Source organism: Dama dama, chromosome 4 (genome assembly GCF_033118175.1).
Source record: "Dama dama isolate Ldn47 chromosome 4, ASM3311817v1, whole genome shotgun sequence".
In the NCBI taxonomy this organism is placed as follows: Eukaryota; Metazoa; Chordata; class Mammalia; order Artiodactyla; family Cervidae; genus Dama; species Dama dama.
The window spans coordinates 51,722,292-51,742,456 of record NC_083684.1 but is presented as its reverse complement, the minus strand read 5'-3'; the positions used below and the strand labels follow the sequence as shown (position 1 = coordinate 51,742,456).

Below are 20,165 nucleotides of genomic sequence, written 5' to 3'. Positions count from 1 at the left end.
TTTTTTTTTCTCTGCTTTTTAATATGCTGTCTAGGTTGGTCATAACTTTCCTTCCAAGGAGTAAGCATCTTTTAATTTCATGGCTGCAGTCACCATCTGCAGTGATTTTGGAACCCCAAAAAATAAAGTCAGCCACTGTTTCCCCATCTATTTGCCATGAAGTGATGGGACTGGATGCCATGATCTTAGTTTTCTGAATGTTGAGCTTAAGCCAACTTTTTCACTGTCCTCTTTCACTTTCATCAAGTTCTTCTTCACTTTCTACCATAAAGGTGGTGTTATCTGCATATCTGAGGTTATTGATATTTCTCCCAGCAAGCTTGATTCCAGCTTGTGCTTCATCCAGCCCAGCATTTCTCATGATGTACTCTGCATATGAGATAAATAAGCAGGGTGACAATATACAGCCTGACGTACTCCTTTTCCTATTTGGAACCAGTCTGTTGTTCCATGTCCAGTTCTAAGTGTTGCTTCCTGACTTGCATACAGATTTCTCAAGAGGCTGGTCAGGTGGTCTGGGATTCCCATCTCTTTCAGAATTTTCCACAGTTTATTGTGATCCACACAGTCAAAGGCTTTGGCATAGTCAATAAAGCAGAAATAGATATTTTTCTGGAACTCTCTTGTTTTTTTGATGATCCAGCAGATAGTGGCAATTTGAACTCTGGTTCCCCTGCCTTTTCTAAAACCAGCTTGAACATCTGGAAGTTCACGTTTCACGTATTTCTGAAGCCTGACTTGGAGAATTTTGAGCATTATTTTACTAGAGTGTGAGATGAGTGCAGCTGTGCGGTACTTAGAGCATTTTTTGGCATTGCCTTTCTTTGGGATTGGAATGAAAACTGACCTTTTCCAGTCCTGTGGCCACTGCTGGGTTTTCCAAATTTGCTGGCATATTGAGTGCAGCAGTTTTACAGCATCATCTTTTAGGATTTGAAATAGCTCAACCGGAATTCCATCACCTCCACTAGCTTTGTTCATAGTAATGCTTCCTTCTTTTTTTTTTTTTATTTTTATTTTTTTAAATATGGAACGCTTCACGAATTTGCGTGTCATCCTTGCGCAGGGGCCATGCTAATCTTCTCTGTATCGTTCCAATTTTAGTATATGTGCGGCCGAAGCGAGCACCATAGTAATGCTTCCTAAGGCCCACTTGACTTCTCATTCCAAGATGTCTAGCTCTAGGTGAGTGATTACACCATTGTGATTATCTGGGTCATGAAGATCTTTTTTGTACAGTTCTGTGTATTCTTGCCACGTCTTCTTAATATCTTCTGCTTCTGTTAGGTCCATACCATTTCTGTCCTTTATTGAGCCCATCTTTGCGTGATGGACTCAATCTAATTTTCTTGAAGAGATCTCTAGTCTTTCCCATTCTATTGTTTTCCTCTATTTCTTTTGCACTGATCACTGAGGAAGGTTTTCTTAGCTCTCCTTGCTATTCTTTGGAACTCTGCATTCAAATGGGTATATTTTTCCTTTTCTCCTTTGCTTTTCAGTTCTCTTCTTTTCAGCTTTTTGTAAGGGCTCCTCAGACAGCCGTTTTGCTTTTTTGCATTTATTTTTCTTGGAGATGGTCTTGATCCTTGTCTCCTGTACAATGTAACGAACCTCTGTCCATAGTTCATCAGGCACTTTGTCTATCAGATCTAGTCCCTTAAATCTATTTCTCACTTCCACTGTATAATCATAAGGGATTTGACTTAGATCATACCTGAATGGCCTAGTGGTTTTCCCTACTTTCTTTAGGTCTGAATTTGGCAATAAGGACTTCATGATTTTAGGATGTTTTATTGTAGTCAGCAACTATAGAGGCTAATGACTTCATTCTTGTAGAACTCGATGGTGATTTACAATTCTCCCTTTTTGGTAGTAAATTCCACCAACGTTTGGGAGACGTTTGTGACCAATTTGTCCCACAATGCTAGGAAGACGCATTCCTAGATCAGGTGAGGATTTGATTGTTCAGTTCAGTCGCTCAGTCGTGTCTGACTATTTGCAACCCCATGGACTGCAGCACGCCAGGCTTCCCTGTTGGGGAGTTGGCATCACCAACTCCCAGAGCTTACTCAAACTTACTCAAACTCAAATGCCATCCAACCATCTCAGCCTCTATCATCCCCTTTTCCTCCCACCTTCAATCTTTCCCCAGTGTGGAATTACTGGACTAGGCAATGTTAATGATAGTTATAAAACTCACTGTACCATCATCTGTTGTACTAGTCAGTTATCATCTAGGAATTGATTCCCTCTTGCTGCTTCTTCCCATATCTAGAGTTACACTACTACAATCATTTTGATCATATATATATATGTAAAACTATATTTGGTTAATTGTTCAAGTTGCATAGTCATCATTATCTTTATTGGAGGCTCAGTCACACATTTGGTAATGCAAAAACCAGTAATTTTGTAAAATAGGCAGAGTATAAGTAGAACAACCAGTAGCATTAATAAGATCATAACTAAGAATTTAAGCCAAGAACTTCCATTCAGCATGGCCCAGTATATTCTTAGTCATCTGACCCAGTCTATTCTTTACCAACTGCTGTCTTTAAAGGTAATGATATATAAGCATTGTTCATAAGGCACTCAGCCTAATTTCCTAGTGTTATTAAGGTGATTATCTTTAGTATGATTTAATTGTTCCCAACAAACACATTGTTCTGTTTAACTCAAATGACCATAGCCTGTTAGCTATATAAAGCCATCATGTAACAGAAGGCGGGTCCCTCCTAATAATTGGGAATTCATATTCTTTCACTGAAATTTAGCTCATTGCTCTGAGCTTGAGTAACTTTGAAAGAAAATTCATATTTATACCTAGGGTCAGAGCAAGTATGAATGACTGGCCAACTGAGGGGGTTCCATCTAGTAATATTAATAGTGGCCCAAACAGAACAATAACTTCTTTCTTCTACAATAAATTTCCTAAGGGCTATCAAGTCATTGCCTTGGAGAGGAGATATCCACCAAGGTAACTCAGAAGTCCTGGACATAGGTGATTGACCATAAGCTCAACAGTTGGATTAATTTTTAAATTCTGCATAGCATTTTGCCTGTGATAGAAAACATTTGATTCAAATGCAAAAGTCCAGTATATCAAGAGAACACTATAAATAATCATACAGGTCAGGTTCTGAATCTTGGGATAGCTTTTTATTTCTGATGTTGTTTTCTTGTCCTGGTGTGAGTGTCATTTCCTCTGTGAGCACTCTTTTAAAGTGAGTTTGAATTCAGTAGTCTGCTATATAGATCAGTACAGTGCAGGGGTCCATTTTAAGTGGGAAATATTCCAAGCTTCATTTCCTTCATTTTTGCTGCACATCAAGTAGTTTGAGTTTTTTTTTAATTTTTAAAATTATTTATTTTAAAATTTTATTTTTGACTGCACTGGGTCTTACCTGCTGTACATGGGCTTTCTCTAGATGTAGCAAGTGGGGGCTACTCTCTAGTTACAGTGCGTGAGCTTCTCATTGCAATGCATGTGGCTTCTCTTGTTGCAGAGTGCAGGCTTCATTTAGTAGTTTGGGCTCATGGGCTCTAGAGTCCTAGATATCATTTTGAGATAATGATTTTGTTTCCTTCAAGAAATACCCAGAAGTGAAATTACTCAATTCTATGATAATTGTATTTTTAAACTTTTTGAGAAACTTCTGTTTTCCTTAGTGGCTGCGCCAATTTACATTCCTACCAACAGTACACAAGGGTTCCCTTTTCTCCACATCTTCACCAACACCTGTTATTTCTTGTTGTTTTGATAATAGCTATTTTAACAGATGTAAGATAATATCTCATTCTGGTTTTGAGTTGTATTTCCCTGATGGTTAGTGAGGTTGAACATCTTTTCATGTACACGTGGGTCATTTGTTAGAATTCTTTGGAAAATGTCCATTAAAATCATCTACACAGTTTTTATTTGGATTATTATTTTGCTATTGAGTTGTATGAACTTTATATATTTTCCGTTTAACCCCCATATAATATGTAATCTGCAAATATGTTCTTCTGTTCCATAGGTTGCCTTTTCATTTTGTTGTTTCCTTTGCTGTACAGAAACTTTTTAGTTTGATGTAGTCCCACTTGTTTATTTTTACTTTTGTTGTCAAATCCAAAAAATCATTGCTAAGAGTGAAGTTTGAAAGCTTACCCCCCTTTTCATTAAGGAATTTTGTGATTTCAGGTCTTATGTTCAATTCCTTGATCCATTTGAGTTGATTTTGTGTACAGTGTAAGACAGTGGCTCAGTTTCATTCATTTACACGTGGTATCCAATTTTCTCAACACCATTTATGGAAGAGAATATCCTTGTGTCCAGTTTTCCCAGCACCACTTATGGAGGAGAATGTCCTTTTCCCATTGTATATTCTTGGCTTCTTTCTTATTAATTATAACAGTGTGTGAGTTTGTTTCTGGGCTCTCTATTCTGTTCCACTGATTTACATGTCAGTTTTTATGCCCATACCATACTGTTTTGATTCCTAAGGCTTTGTAATACAGTTTAAAATCAGGATTATTTTATATTTCTGTGAAAAATGCCATTGAAATTTTATATAGTTGTGTTGAATCTGAAAAATCTTTGGGGGTAATATGGATATTGAAGAATATTAATTCTTACAACCCATAAGCACAGAATGCTTTTCCATTTATTTGTGTCTCCTTCAGTTTGTTTTGGCAAAGTCATAGTTTTCAGTGTACAGGTCTTTAACCTCCTTGGTTAAATTTTTCCCTAGGTATTTCATTTTTAAAAAATACTGTTTTATTGATCTATAGTGATTTACAATATTGTATTAGTTATAGGTATTCCATTTAAAGTTATTATAAAATATTGGTTATATTCCCTGTGCTGCAGAATATATCCTTGCAACTTATTTATGCATAGTAATTTGTATCTCTTTATCCCCTACCCTTGCCTTGCTCCTCCCCCTTCCCTTTTCTCATTGGTAACCCCTACTCCTCTGTATCTGTGAGTTTCTGTTATATTTATTCATTTGTTTTATTTAATAAGTGATATCCTACAGTACTTATCTTTATCTGTCTGACTTATTTCACTAAGTGTAATCCCCTCTAGGTCCATCCATGTTGGTCCAAATGGCAAAATTTCATTCTTTTCTATGGCTGAGTAGTGTTCCATTATGTGTGTGTGTGTGTATGTGTGTGTGTGTGTGTGTGTATCCCCCACATTTCCTTTATCCATTCTTTATCCATTCATCTGGACACTTACTTAGGTTGCTTCCATATCTTAGTTATAAATACTATAGTGCTGCTGTGAACATTGGGGTGCATGTTACTGCTGCATTTGGTGTGATAGTTTACACATTGCCTCTGTAAATGCCTACCAGATAGTAAGAGGAGGAATAAGTGCCGAGTCACAACAGTCAATGCCCCAGTCATACTTACACCCTCTCAGTAGACCTGCCAGCCAGGAAATGAGGTGTGCTTCATGATCCTTGGGCTAAGATGGCAATCAATGTTCCACTCATACATACAGTCTTTATAGATGCCCATTATTAATGGTCAAGGATGGCTGTCAGGTCTCTGTTCACACACATAGCATCTGCATGTGCCTCTGCAGATACTTACTGGCAAAAAGGGAGGATGGTGTTGCTAGGTGTCATGCATAATAGTGTAAAAGACTGGCATTTTTTTTTTTTTTTTTTTTAAAGACTGGCATTTTTAAAGTGTTTAGCTAGTGTAGAGTTGGCATTGTCAATAGGGTTTTGTTCTGCAGGTCAGCAACCTTCTCAGCCCTTTGGATAGGAAAAGCAAGTATACTTCAGATGTTTTATTTTTTTGTTATTGTTTAGGGTTTTGGTAGTTATTTGCACTTGGTGGCATTTCTAATTTCAAGCTTCTTAGGTGCTCAGATTGGAATATATGGGAAGACAAAAACAACAAAACACCCAGTTCTCCACCAGGGAAATCATCACTGGGCTGGGTTTTTCCTCAAATCCCAAGGTCAATCTAGTTGACCTTCATTTTTCCAACTTGCAGTTTCTTTCTTATATTTGCTCTTCTGCACATATGAGATTTTTTTTCCCCCTGCTTCTAAGATTCTCTGTTTATCATGGATTTTAATCAATGTAGTTATGAGTCCCTGGGAATAGTTGCCTCCCCGACCCCACTGCCACTCCCCTCTGCCTTGTTACTTGTGCTTGGGATGGGTTGAACTTAGATCTTTGGGTTTACAGTTTTCATCAAATTTGGGAAGTTTTCAGCAATTATTTCTTCAATTATTTTTTTTGTCCCCTGCCCATTCTTCTTCCCGTCTTTCAGGGATCTCTACTACACATAATTAGGCTAGATGAAGTTGTCCCACAGCTCTCTTCTCACTCTGTTTTACTGTTTCAATTATATAGTTTTTATTGCTATGTCTTCAAGTTTACTAATGCTTGCTTTTGGAATGTTTAATTGATTAATCCTATTAACTGTATTCTCAGACACTGTTGTTTTTAACCTCTTGATTTGTTTGAGTCTTAAATATTTTCCACATCAGTACTTACCAAGATCAATCTCTCTTGTTCCTTTTTGGACATGCAGGATATAGTTTTGTACTGCTAGTATCTATTAACAAATACAAAATCTTGTAAATCAAATACAAAATCTATTTTTGTCATTTCTGGATGTATTTCTGTTGAAATAAGTATTTCTACTTATTATAGTCATGTGTGCCTGCTCATAAAACTTATTTGCTACCAGACAATATGAAAGTTACCCTCAATATCCTTGGTATTTTTACATTTCTGTAAATATACTCAAGTTTTGTTCTGGAATATACTGATGATACTTGAGAACAGTTTGTTCAAGATTTGCTTTAAGCTCTGCTGGGTGGGACCAGGAAAGCCTTAGTCTAGTGCTAGCTTGCCTCTCTACTGAGGCAATAGCTTTTTGAGTAATCTAACCAGTACCCTGTGAATTATGAAGTTTACCATTCTTGTTCATGGGGACACAAACAATTCCTGACCATGTGTGAGCTCCAAGGATTGCCTTTGCTCTTAAGCATTTCTTTTGCTGGTCGTAGGTGGTCTCCTTAATCCTCTGCAGTGATTAGAACTTGACTGAATACTCTGTCCTGCAAACTTTAGCCATCACTGCCTCCCTGGAATCTCAGCTTCATCTTTTCTACTTAAGGGAGTTACAAATCTTTATGTTACCCCTCCCAGTGCTGAGATGTGGAAATGCTCTCTAAGCAGTACACGGTCAAATGTATGGACATTTGTTTGCTTATACTTTGTTAGGCATGACCATTCTGTTGTCTGGTGTCCAATGTCTGAAATCATGTATATCTCATATTTTATCTAGTGTTTTGTTATTTTAGGCTGGAAGGTAAATCCAGCCTGTATTATTCCCATTTTTGGCTGCAAACAATGTTAAAAGAAAAAAAAATTATGTGCTTAAGAATTGCAAGAAAGCAGAGCTTCCATATACCATTCTCCCAATTTGCCTAATACTAACATTTTACATTACCATAGTATAATGATGGAAACCAGGATATTAACATTGGGTGCAATGCTATCAAACAAATGACAGGCCTTGATTGGCTTCCATCAAGTTTTCTCCACTAATTTTCCAAAAATTGAATTCACAATCCTATGTTGTATTTTGTTCCCTTGCCTTTTATAACCTGGGAAGGTTATGAACTTTTGGAGAACTAGGCAAGTTATTTTACAAAAGGTTCTGCATTTTGGATCTGCCTGCAGTTCCCTCATTATTAGGACATAGTTATGCATGTTTTGGTCTTGCCAGGTGGCACTAGTGGTAAAGAACCTGCCTGCCAATGCAGGAAACGTAAGAGACACGGGTTCGATCCCTGGGTTGGGAAGATCCCTTGGAGAAGGGCATGGCAACCCTCTCCAGTATTCTTGCCTGGAGAATCCCATGAACAAAGGAGCCTGGCGGGCTATGGTCCATAGGGTCACAGAGTTGGACATGACTGAAGTGACTTAGGACACAGCACATGCATGTTTTGGTGAGAATACTACCCAGGTATTTGCCCTTCTTAGTGAATCACCTGGATGCCAGTGTCACTATTGGTGATTATTTGGGTAAAGGGGCTGTATGCAATGTTTTATCTTTGTAATTAAATACTTGGGAGAGATATTATGAGATAATTCTAATAACCCATTTTCCCCTTATACTTTCACCTTCATATTTACCACCCATCAATGGATTTTTTTATATAATTATAAAATTATGGTGATTTTCTATTTTCCTCATTCCCTTTATAAAGTAGAATTCTTCATCATTAAATTGAACCAGAATTCCTTCTTTGGGGTAGCTAATTTCATGGTTCATGGCAGCAATAAACAGGATAGGTCAGGAACATCTCCTTGTATTTAGTGGGGGGAAAAAGCAAAGCTTCCAAGTAGTGTCGGGAACATGTGGAAAGGATAAAGGAGGAAATGAAAAAAAGAAAATGGAAACAAGTAAAGTTTTGTCAATTAAAGCACCATGAACAAGAATCAAAAACAACAGTTTACAACAATAATTATATTCTGGTTTATCAGATTAGCAGACTGTGAAGTGACAGGAGCTCATAACAAAGTTCAAAGAAAAATATTAATGATATATTTCCAAAATGTAGCTATAATTACAAATAAGGGAGACAATAAGAATATGTTGTATTAATTTTTTAATTTATTCATTAGTGTTTCAAAAAATAAGTGTCAAGACACCTGTTTATTTTACTTGTCATTAATTTTAAGTTTGTAGATAAGGTTTAGATAGCTCACTGTTTTAATTTGTTCAAGCAAGCAAAAAATATTAAACCACATGAAGTGTGGGGCAAGTAGTTCTGGAGTACTACCCTAGAAGAGGGAAATTAATCAGTGCTGATGGTAACTTAGAATAACCAGGTAGAGTAGGATAGAAGAGTAACTCACCAGTGTGGTGACATGATAGCTCAGTAAGTAGAGTGAGGTATTAGTAACAATATTAATAATTATAATACAATTGAACTATTTCAAAAGATATGAAATAGCAAGTATCCTAATAAGGGTAGTAACAGAGACTCATTCTTTTACTCTGTAGGACATGAACTATCAGTTATATACTTTTATTAACTGCTAGTTTAAATAAAATACTAATAAGGAATATGTAAGGGAAGCATAGCTCAATATCCCCAATTAGAAAACAGCTTACTTACTACTGCTGATCATGCAAAACTGGGCAGGACACCAATCTCAAAAATTAGAATCTAATGAATGATAGTGATGTAAATATATGTAAATATAACAGGTAAATACTATTATAAAAAATCTAATAACCAGTGTGGCTTTTGATCACTTTGATTAACAACCATGTCAACTGTCCTAAGAAAGAGATGATGGGTGGTTAAGATTTGCAACCTTATTAGCTGTCTTATTTTCTTTTTCGTCTTTTTTTTTTTTTTTTTCTGAGTCAGCTGAGAATGCTAAAATCAAAGGTCTACTGATAGTCCAACTGCCAACCACAGTAGGACAACACTGAGTGGGAATAACAGGGAAAATTATAGTTATAAAACCCAATCAAAGCCATGCAATAGTAGTGTTTATAAACCCTCTTTATTTAAGTTTAGTGATCAATTTATAATCCTTGCAATAGCTGTAAAGTTTCCCCTCCATTTAAAGCTACTAAGAGACTGCTAAGATTGGGTTAGAATATTTTATGAAATATTTAAAATGCCATTTCATTTGGATCCTGACTGGTACTGCCTAGAGGTGAAGAGGTTCCTTAAAGGAATTGTGTTGCAGGAGGTATTTAGGGAAATCTGTTGTGTCAAAACAACATAGAAATTCAAAAAGAACTCAAACATTTGATGATAATGGAAAGTTTAAACATCTACCATTAAAACAAAATCAATAGAAAACAAAACAAATCTACACAAACACCTTGCAGGACCACAATACTTTAAAACCACATAGTATCTGAGAGTTCTGGCTCTTTGGAGAAGATAAGTATACCATATATAACAAGCAAAAAATTAGAATGCAAAAGATATATCTGAGCAATATTACAGAACAGTAAGCCAAAAACAATAAATAGCCCCCAAAAACAAAAACACAAGCACCAAAAGTAACTGTAAGCAAAATATCCATGGATAAACTCATATGAAAATAACTCAAATAATTGATAATTACAGGAATACATTTCTCACACATTTAAAAAATGGATTAACAGGGACCATCCTATGTGAATGGATATTCAGAATGTTGATTGATATAAAAAGGAGAAATATTTGGCAATATTGAACAAAACTGAAAGTATTTATCACTTATGAAGGAACAATTCTGCTTCTAGAATGGCCATAAATTCTGAAAACAGATTTAAAAGAGATTGAATATTGTCAATAAATACACAGGTTGTTTTCAGTGAAACTCAGAAACAAATAGGCTTTATATATGTCTTTCATTCAAAAGACTCCTCCCTAATATAACTTGTTCAGTATCAAGTAAGGTGCCTGCCCATACTAAAAGCATTACCACATTCCTTACATTCATAGGGTTTCTTAGCATTGTGAGTTCTCTGATGTTTTGTAAAGGATGAACTATGTCTAAAGGCCTTCCCACATGCTTTACATTCATAAGGTTTCTCTCCAGTATGAATTCTCTGATGTTCAGTAAGGGCTGAACTGTGTCTAAAAGCCTTCTCACATACCTTACATTCATATGGTTTCTCACCACTATGAATTCTTTGATGTTGAATAAGAGCTGAAGTAAGTCTAAAGAACTTTCCACACTCTTTACATTCATAAGGTTTCTGACCACTGTGAATTCTCTGATGTCGAGTAAGTTCACTACCTACTCCAAAAGCTTTCCCACATTCCTTACATTTATATGGTTTCTCGCCAGTATGAATTCTCTGATGTCTGGTCAGGGATGAACTATTTCTAAAGACCTTTCCACATGCCTTGCATTCATAGGGTTTCTTACCAGTATGAATTCTTTGATGTCGGGCAAGTTCTCTACAGACTCCAAAAGTCTTCCCACATTGTTTACATGCATAAGGTTTTTCACCAGTATGAATTCTCTGATGTTCAATAAGCTGTGAACTAATTCTAAAGACCTTCTCACATTGAATACATTTGTATGGTTTCTCACCAGTATGAATTCTCTGATGTTCGGTTAGCTGTGAATGAAATCGAAAATCCTTGCCACATTCCATACATTTGTAAGGTTTCTCATCAGTATGGATTTTCTGATGTCTAGTAAGTTGTGTATGCACTCTAAAAGATTTCCCACAAAAAGTGCATTCATATGGTTTCTCACATTCATGAATTCTTTGAAATGAAGTGATTTCTTCAATTCTTCTAAAAGTCCTTCCATATTCCTTACATTTACAGCACTTCTGATCATCATGGTGTACACTAAGGTCTTCATAAAAACTAAATACATTCCCACATTCCATACATTTACAAGGTTTCACACCAGTATGAATATTCAGTTGTAGGGTATGGGGGTCATCTACTCCAAAGGTTTCCCAATATTTACTACATTCAGAGGTTTTTCTACCACTATGTATTTTCTCATATTCATCAACGCTTAATTCACAACTAAGGACCTTCCCATATTGCTTATATTCAAAGGGCTTCTTGCTATCATGAAATCTCTGATGTAATGTAAGAAATTTGTAATTTTTGTAACTGGGCACCTTTTCAGAGATGATTTTTATTTGACTGAAACATCCCACTTCAGGTCTTTGTACTTCAATCTTCCTTTTGTTTTGCCAATCATTTCTAAAAATGGAGTTCTGAAGGCCAACTAATTTACTGTTTTCTATTACTTCCCACTGAGAATTATTTTTTTCAAGAATGTCCTTTTCTACAGATAAAGTCTTTGTGTCATACTTGGATTCCAAGTCTGAAAGAAAGGGGGAAAAAACAATTTCTTTTTTCATGTATCACAAAAATAAAAGTTATAAAATGCACAGTAGAAAAGCTGAAAATAATTCACAGCATAAATGAATGATTAAAATATTGTTATAAAGTTTGAAGAAAGGTAAAGAGAGCTCAGAGAAGGATAAGAATAAGGATGTGAAGTTTGTGATAAGAGATATGGATTGGCAATGGGTCTGAAATTTTGGTGTTGGATTATCACCTAGTAAACTTCTCAAACACTGATGTGCATGAACTAATCCATAATCCAGATAAACTGAATTAACATTTACAAATGTGGAATTTAGTTATCGGCTATCATGTAGAGATACTGTGAATACAGAAGAAAATTTGATAACCTATACATTCTAACAGTTTTCTGAGATTTTTCTTTTATAATATAATCCCAATACTTTACCGTGGATAACAAGGTTCTGCTTGTAAGACAGTACTTTAATCCATTATCCCCTTTCACCTAACCTTTTTCACCTCCTACATCAAACCACATTTCCTATCATTTAGCGATACCCACAAAATGTTTCATTTCTCAGAAATGGACTCCTTATATACCATCTCCTTTTCATTGTCCAGGTCTAAAAGTTAGTACCCTCAGAAATGATGTACTACTAGCTGACTCTATGTAAGTTCATATATCCATCTCCAATATTTAGTTCCTTGCCCTCATACCCTTTTTTTTTCAATTTTGTATTCTGAAATTTTCTCTGTTGTCATTCATACTATTTATTTCCTTATTCCTTAAACTTCAAAAAGACAAAATCATTATTTTATGTGCCACTGAATATCAAGGCTCAAGGTCATAGTAGTTGACAGTTAGAAGAAAAGTAAATCACTGGTTGAAAGGAATTTAAGAATAAAAGCAAATATTACAAACATGTCACTGGAGAATACAACTATCAAAGTAACTATAAGAATAGTGCAATAGTTACAGCATGCCTCCGTGCTTTTAAAAATATCACACTACACTACAGTGATTTTATATACACAAATTTATATACATATGAAATTTCTAATATAGTAAGATATATGTATATATATAATAGTGTTTATAAATGATTGTCTTCTAATTGCCTCTCTACTTAAACATATTGTCTCCATCATTGCTATTAATTTCCTCCTATGCATACTCATGAGTTTCTTTATCCCATATGTGAATAAAGATTATGTTTTATTTACTTCTCTTCAGTAGTATTGTCACTATTATTCATCTATCCTACTGAAATCCTAGTTTATATTTACATGTTTTCCTTCATGCTCTTTCCCAAATACTCCATTTTCTTATACTCAAAGCTAACCATTGCTATATTGCCTCCAAAATATCAATGTTTTAGATATTATAATAGGTATATACCATATTTTAAGGCTTATGCAGTTCTGAGTAAAGCTGTAGCTGAAATGATATGTAAAAGTGGAGGTAGGAGGTGGGAAAAAAGGGAGGTGGAGGTGGGAAATAGTGTAAGGCACTTTGTAACAAACAGTCTGTTGGACCTAGCTGGAGATTGGCAATCAGTGAGGGAACAACCTGAGGAAAATCCAAAGTGACTGATACACATTGTATGATAAAGAACAAAAATAATTTCCTGTGACTGAATTATGTTATGTATAATTAAGGTGAAATAATGCAAACATCTTATTTGACTGCAACAATAAAATCATAAATGAATGCCAGTATCAGTAAATTAAAAGTACTTCCTTTTAGAAATGAAGAAGCTTTTTATCAAACAACTGTTCAGTTGTTGTGGAAATGTATTGAAATTTCTGAGAATAGTGGCACTGAAAATATTACATATTGAAAACCCATGAAACAACATTAGTCACAAAGAAAGGATTTAAATGTTTATATTAATAAAAATGAAAGAATGAAAATAACCAATGTATACATCCTATTCAAGAAGATAGACGAGAACAAAGTGACCTAAAGAAAAGGTGAGGAGAGAATTGAATACATAGGGAATCAGAATGTGATGAGTTAGAAACATGTAAAGAATATAATTAACAAATATAAAATGTAAATGACAAGGGAAATAACCATCACAGACGGTATTTTTTAAAATGATATAAGATTCCTATGCTAATCAATTTGAAAATGTTGACATAAATTATTTTGTAGGTAAATAAATAGTGAAACCCTAGATGCAATAAAAAATTGAAAAAAAAAAAAAAGAACAATTTGCTAGAAAGAGATAAAATTGTCAAAGACTTACCTCCCATGAAACAAAAAATCTTAAGCATGCCTACTGTCTAAGTTGTGACAGTAAGCCAGATAATGAGCCAGGGCTCCTAAAATAAAGATCTGAACCATAACCTGGAGCAGGGAAAGTAGAAGATATGCCCTTGACGGTTGTGACAGAAGCAAGAATGTTATCATATTAATGAATCATGACAAAAGACACAAAAATTATCTGAAGGAGACAACCATTTTGACAATGCAAGAATCGAAAAAGGGGAAAAAATACTTTGTGTACTAAAATATGTTAAGTAAACAACTAAATAAAATTTATAGCTAGTATTAATTTTTAAAGACAAAGCAAAACACATAAAACATGGAAGTCCATAAGAACTCACTTTTAACCAATTCAGGTGTATGGTCTGGGATAGGGAAGATATAGAGTGAGCCTGGGGAAACTTCAGAAAGCAGTAATATATTCAAGAAATAAAGAATCAAGTCAATGGTACACAAAAATCCATAAGGAATTCCTTGATATTTAGACAGCTAGGTATCAACAATCAAAGGCTGTGATGGGCTAAAGTATACTAAACTAATGAAAATCAATAAATCCATAATGACACATAAGAGGTCAGTCAAATGGAGTTTCCCCAAAACATCACAGGGGCTTGCCTCCGCTTGAACAGGCTAGGCTTTTTATTCTGGTGATGACTTTCCTTGTTTCATCAAGTCTTTACTCCTGGCCCCGTTGACTTGTCACATCCCACACAACCCTTCACAGCAACTTCCTTTCCATCAACAAGGTAGTCACAACATGCTTAGAAATGGAACACCCTGCTTACAAGAAAGAAACGTTAACATAATAAAACCTGCTTCTGACACTAATTAGCCATGTAACCTTGGAGAGGTAGCCTAAATATTCATCTTAGCAATCTCTTCAAAGAAAAATAATGCAAGTAGTATTTATGTCATAGAGTTGCAGAATTAGGTAACTCAGTATATTAAAAGGGCTTAAAACAGGGCCTGGTACAAGGCAAGAACTACATGAGCTGAGAGGAAAACAAGTAGCTTTCTAAAACATTAAGAGGTCCTTGCTGGAATTCTGACTTAATGTTAAATGCAAAGTTCTTTAATCTCATAGCAGGTGTAAGACAATACTTGTATCAGGCAATGAATATGAATTCTGTTTGCCAATCTAACAACATAAATTACACAGATTCTTTTGATATCAAATCAAGACAGTATCTTAGCTGTTCTCCCAGAGTGGGGTAAGGAAATAATATAAAGAACTTAAAGTAATTCTGGGCTCAAACAAAATACAATAGATACCTTAAAGGATATACTCTATGTAACCTATAATCAGATCTAGCTCTCTGGATATCAAGGAAGGCAGAAATTATATGAAGAAACTAAGAAGGGACTTCATACAAGTTACATGAAGAATGATGAAGGTTCTTAAAAGGAGGTGTCATCTCCAAAACCATGCTCAATCCATGCATTTGGAAACTTGGAGAAGAAATTCATCTAGTGTAGCATTGAGTTAACTGAATGTCAACTGATAGTCTATAGAAAATATTCTAAATTATGTGAATAGCCAAATTTACCCAGTGAGACCAAGTTGCAGTAATTTTCCATCATCACATCCCAGTACAAGTCCCTCTGAGCAGAATCCAGATATTCCCACTCCTCCTGAGAGAAGCTGATGACCACATCCCTGAATGTCACCAGTTCCTAAAACAAGAAACCACATATTACATGTAAAATTGAAGCAAACATTTTTGACTAATAAATAAAAAAGAATTGAATTAAACTATTATATATAGAATGGATAAACAACAAGGGCCTACTGTATAGCACAGGGAACTATATTCAATATCTTGTATATGAAAAAGAATATATTTGTATAACTGAATCACTTTGCTGTATAGCAGAAATTAACATTGTAAATGAACATTGTATGTCACATGCCTGTGGCATGAATTATCAATGATGATGAATTTCCACATCCTTGTTCCTTGGTATAGGAAAAATATCTAGCTTAGAAAATAGGGTATGAACAATATTTTAAAATTTCTTACAACCCCAAGTTCATCACTGTTAATCACCATTTCACATTATATAAGAATTATAACTTCTAATGAGAAATTATTTATTAAGTGCTTTTTAGTGGCTGCAGAGTAGTGTGTTTGGTGAAAATATACCTGCCTTAATTATATTTAGGCATAGGTTGGATAAGGTCTTCTCCAGTTCTGAAGTCAATAATAATCTACTGTCTATGTCTGAGACTGCTGCTGCTGCTGCTGCTGCTGCTAAGTCACTTCAGTCGTGTCTGACTCTGTGTGACCCCACAGACGGCAGCCCACCAGGCTCCCCCGTCCCTGGGATTCTCCAGGCAAGAACACTGGAGTGGGCTGCCATTTCCTTCTCCAATGCATGAAAGTGAAAAGTGAAAGTGAAGTCGCTCAGTCGTGTCCGACTCTTCCCGACCCCATGGACTACAGCCCACCAGGCTCCTCTGTCCATGGGATTTTCCAGACAAGAGTATTGGAGTGGGGTGCCATTGCCTTCCGCATGTCTGAGACTAGCCAATATCAAATCCAATCTACATGGAAAATCAGGTCTGTTCAGAAGTAGAGTTTGCTCACACGTCATTAAATGGATAGATCTGCTCTTTTTCTCAAGAGTATGTAAAAGGATGGTAAATGCCTCCCTCTGGGGATTCCATTTCTACTCTATAACTGCTCTGAACAAAAAATCTACACATAGGAATACTGAACATTATTTGGAAAAGAGATAGGCACATAGAAGGTACAGTGTGCTGTTGACTCCAGCTCTTACTAGAAAGTGAAAATGGGGATTTTCATGAGGATGTGGGGGGTAGGCTCTTAAAGCTATTTTCTTGGAAGATTCAGATAAATGAAATGTTCACAAAGGAGAGAAATAGCAACTTACATGGTCCATGGTTAGAACTGTAAAGAATTGATCGAGGAATTCCACTTCTGGTATGACACCATGAGGAGTTCTATGGAGATTGTCCCTGTTGAAACTGGTGAAAATTATATATAAAAACATACAGCAAATGAAGAAACATTTGTTCAAGAAAATCTAGTAAAACTTACTAAGAACTGTAAAAGTCTGCAGTATCTGAACCTAATCTGCACCCCTCCTTATCCCTCCATCCTAGTGAGAAAAAGATTCTGTTCCAAACTAATACAACTAAGGACACAAACTTCCTCACTCCTCCTCAATCCCTGCTCCCAGTCAGATAACTATCTTCCTGGGAGGAGTAGAACATCAGCATTTCTCATTTGCCCCCAGCTACCTTTGCTCAGGCAAATGCAACTAAGCGATGCAACTGCCTAGCAGCCACCTAAGAACTGTGGGCTGTACCTTGGGTGTGGCACTACTGAGAATACTGGGGTTCCAATTGTCTTTGCCTTGGCTCATGGGGTAGGAGTTCCATGCCAAGAGAGGGAAGCTGAGACCCAAGACTACTGAGCAACCCCCTCCATATCCCTCTCCATTTGCAATGGAGTGTGGAGAAGTTCAAGGGTAAGGGCAGTCTCAAAAACAGTGGAAATTTTAGTGAAAGGCTATAAAGATTGAAAAATTCATTGGAAAAAAATTCATTGGAGATAAATGCTAAACTGTAGGCAGGCTAGTTTGTCAGAAGGGATCAGAGAAAGATATTTGGGGAGCCCTTCCTATTGTCAGAACAAATCTCAAACACTGACTTGATTACCTTAGTCTGTGAAGCAGTGTATCCCCAGGACATTACTGAAAATAATAGTGCCATCAGTCACAATTAGTGGATCCTAACAGCTTGGTGTGGTCAGGTAAAGAGACATTCAAAGAGCCTTGTCAAAACCACTGTCATCCAAGGGTGACTGTGGTAATAGTCAAGTCTATACTCCATGGAGCAATATTAGAGATTTATACTATAGGGGAGATAGATTTCACTTAATTAGTCTAGCCAGTTACTAAATAAGAAATGTAAATAACAATAACAAGCCTGGGGAAGGGAAGGAGACAAAAGTATCACAGTTGAAACAAGTATCTAAAAATGTCAATTTTCCGTAAATAAGAGACAGGAAAATATAACCCATAAACCAAATACAAAACCAACAATAGAAACTGCCTGTGAAAACAACTAGATTGAACACAGAATTCAAAGTAACAACTATAAATATGTTCAAATAAACAATAAATATGCTTAAAAGGTATAATCATAATGTCATACAAATAATCTGTGAAGAGACAGAAGTTATTTAATATCACCAGGGAGTTGGTGATGGACAGGGAAGTCTGGTGTGCTGCAGTCCATGGAATCCCAAAGAGTCAGACATGACTGAGCAACTGAACTGAACTGAACTGAGTATCACCAGATGTAAATTCTGAATACTGATGTTGAAAAGTATAACCAAAATGAAAATTTCACTAGAATGTCTCAACAGTAGATATGAACTGGACAGAAAAAAAGTATTAGCAAACTTAAAGGTATCTCAATAGACATCATGCAACCTGAAGAACAACACAAAAACAAGAAAAATGAAAAGAGCTTCAGAGAAATGTTGGAAACCATTAAGCACACTCTTGTAATAGATGTAACAGAATAGAGTAAAGGAGCATTTTAACATATTAAAGTAAATAATGGATGAAAAGTTCCCAAATTAATTGAAAAATGTTAATCTATATATCCAGAAAGCTTGATGAACACCAAATAGAATAAATTCATAGAGATCTACAAACAGACAAATCATGGTAAAAATGGTGAAATATGAGAATCTGGAAAGCAGAAAGGAAAATTAGTTGTCACTTAAAAGTGAATCCCTAATAAGTTTGCTTGATGACATTGCATAGAAACAATGGAGACCAGAAGGCAATGGGATAATATATACAAAGTGCTCAAAAAACTTTCAAACGAGCTATTTTTCAAATGTGAAGATGAAATAAAGACATTACCAGATAAAGAAAAACTGAGGGAATTAATTAAATGCTAGCAACCCTGTCTTAAAGAAATACTCAAGGGAGTTCTTCAGGTTAAAAGTAAGTCCCAGGTAGTAATATGTATTCATGTGAAAAAAACAAAGAGCACTAGTAAAGGTAATTAATTATAAAAGATAGTACACATACATATTTCTTCTCCTTCACTTAACTGATTTATATGGCAAATTTATGTAATTTTTTTGGTAGAAACAAAAGAAATACATACCCAGGTTTAAAATTCCTCAACAAAATATTAGCCAACTGAACTCAACAATACATTAAAATGATCATATACCATGATCAAGTGGGATTTATTCCATGGATGCAAGAATGGCTCACCATCCCCCAAACAATATGATACAACATATTAACAAAATGAGGGATAAAACCCACATAATCATTTGAATAGATGCGTAAAAAATATTTGACAAAAATTAAACATCCATTTATGATAAAAACTCTCAGCAAAGTGGATATAGAGGGAACATACTTCAGCATAATAACAAGTTCATAGCAATATCACACCTAATGGTGAGAAGTTGAAAGCTTTTCCTCCAAAATCAGGAACAAGACAAAGATGCCCACACTTGCCACTTTTATTCAACACAGAATTAGAAGTCTTAGCCACAGCAATTACATTTTTTAAAAAAAGGAAGAAAGAAATAAAAGGTATACAAATGAGAAAAGAAGTAAAACTGTCACTATTTGCAGATGAAATGATAGTATATACAGGAAGACCCTGAAGATTCCATCAAAAAACTTAGAAGTAATAAATTTAGTAAGGTTGCAGGATACAAAATCCATATACCAAAAATCAGTTGCATTTCTATAGACTTATAATGAGCACTCAGAAAAATTAAGCTATCCTGTGCTCATTGATTAGAAGAAAAAAAAAAAAGAGCTGGATTCCAAATTACATTCCAAAGCTATAGTAATCAATATAGTATGTTATTTAAAAAAGAAAAAAGCCACACACAGACCAGTGGAATAGAATAAAGAGATCAGAAAATAAAGCCAAGTATTATACTTATGGTCAATTTATGACACAAGAGCCAAGAATATACAACATAGTAAGGATAGGCTCTTTAACAGAAGGTATTGGGCAAAGGGACAGTCATATGGAAAAGCATGACGCTAGATCAC

The 20,165-nt window shown here is 35.4% G+C and overlaps 1 protein-coding gene and 1 non-coding gene across 2 annotated transcripts in view; both read right to left on the bottom strand.

Moving 5' to 3' along the window:
* LOC133054290 (zinc finger protein 260) overlaps positions 1-20,165 on the bottom strand; it is a 58,258-nt gene that overhangs the window by 20,184 nt on the left and 17,909 nt on the right. Inside the window, exons 2-4 of the mRNA XM_061139168.1 lie at positions 16,989-17,082; positions 15,641-15,767; positions 10,527-11,837 (exon numbers count right to left, since the gene is read on the bottom strand). Coding sequence (XP_060995151.1) covers positions 10,527-11,837; positions 15,641-15,767; positions 16,989-17,082 — 1,532 coding nt within the window. The remainder of the gene's footprint in view (positions 1-10,526; positions 11,838-15,640; positions 15,768-16,988; positions 17,083-20,165) is intronic.
* Positions 1,022-1,128, bottom strand: LOC133055265 (U6 spliceosomal RNA). Its single transcript, XR_009692565.1, has one exon. It is a non-coding gene; the product is annotated as a U6 spliceosomal RNA (small nuclear RNA).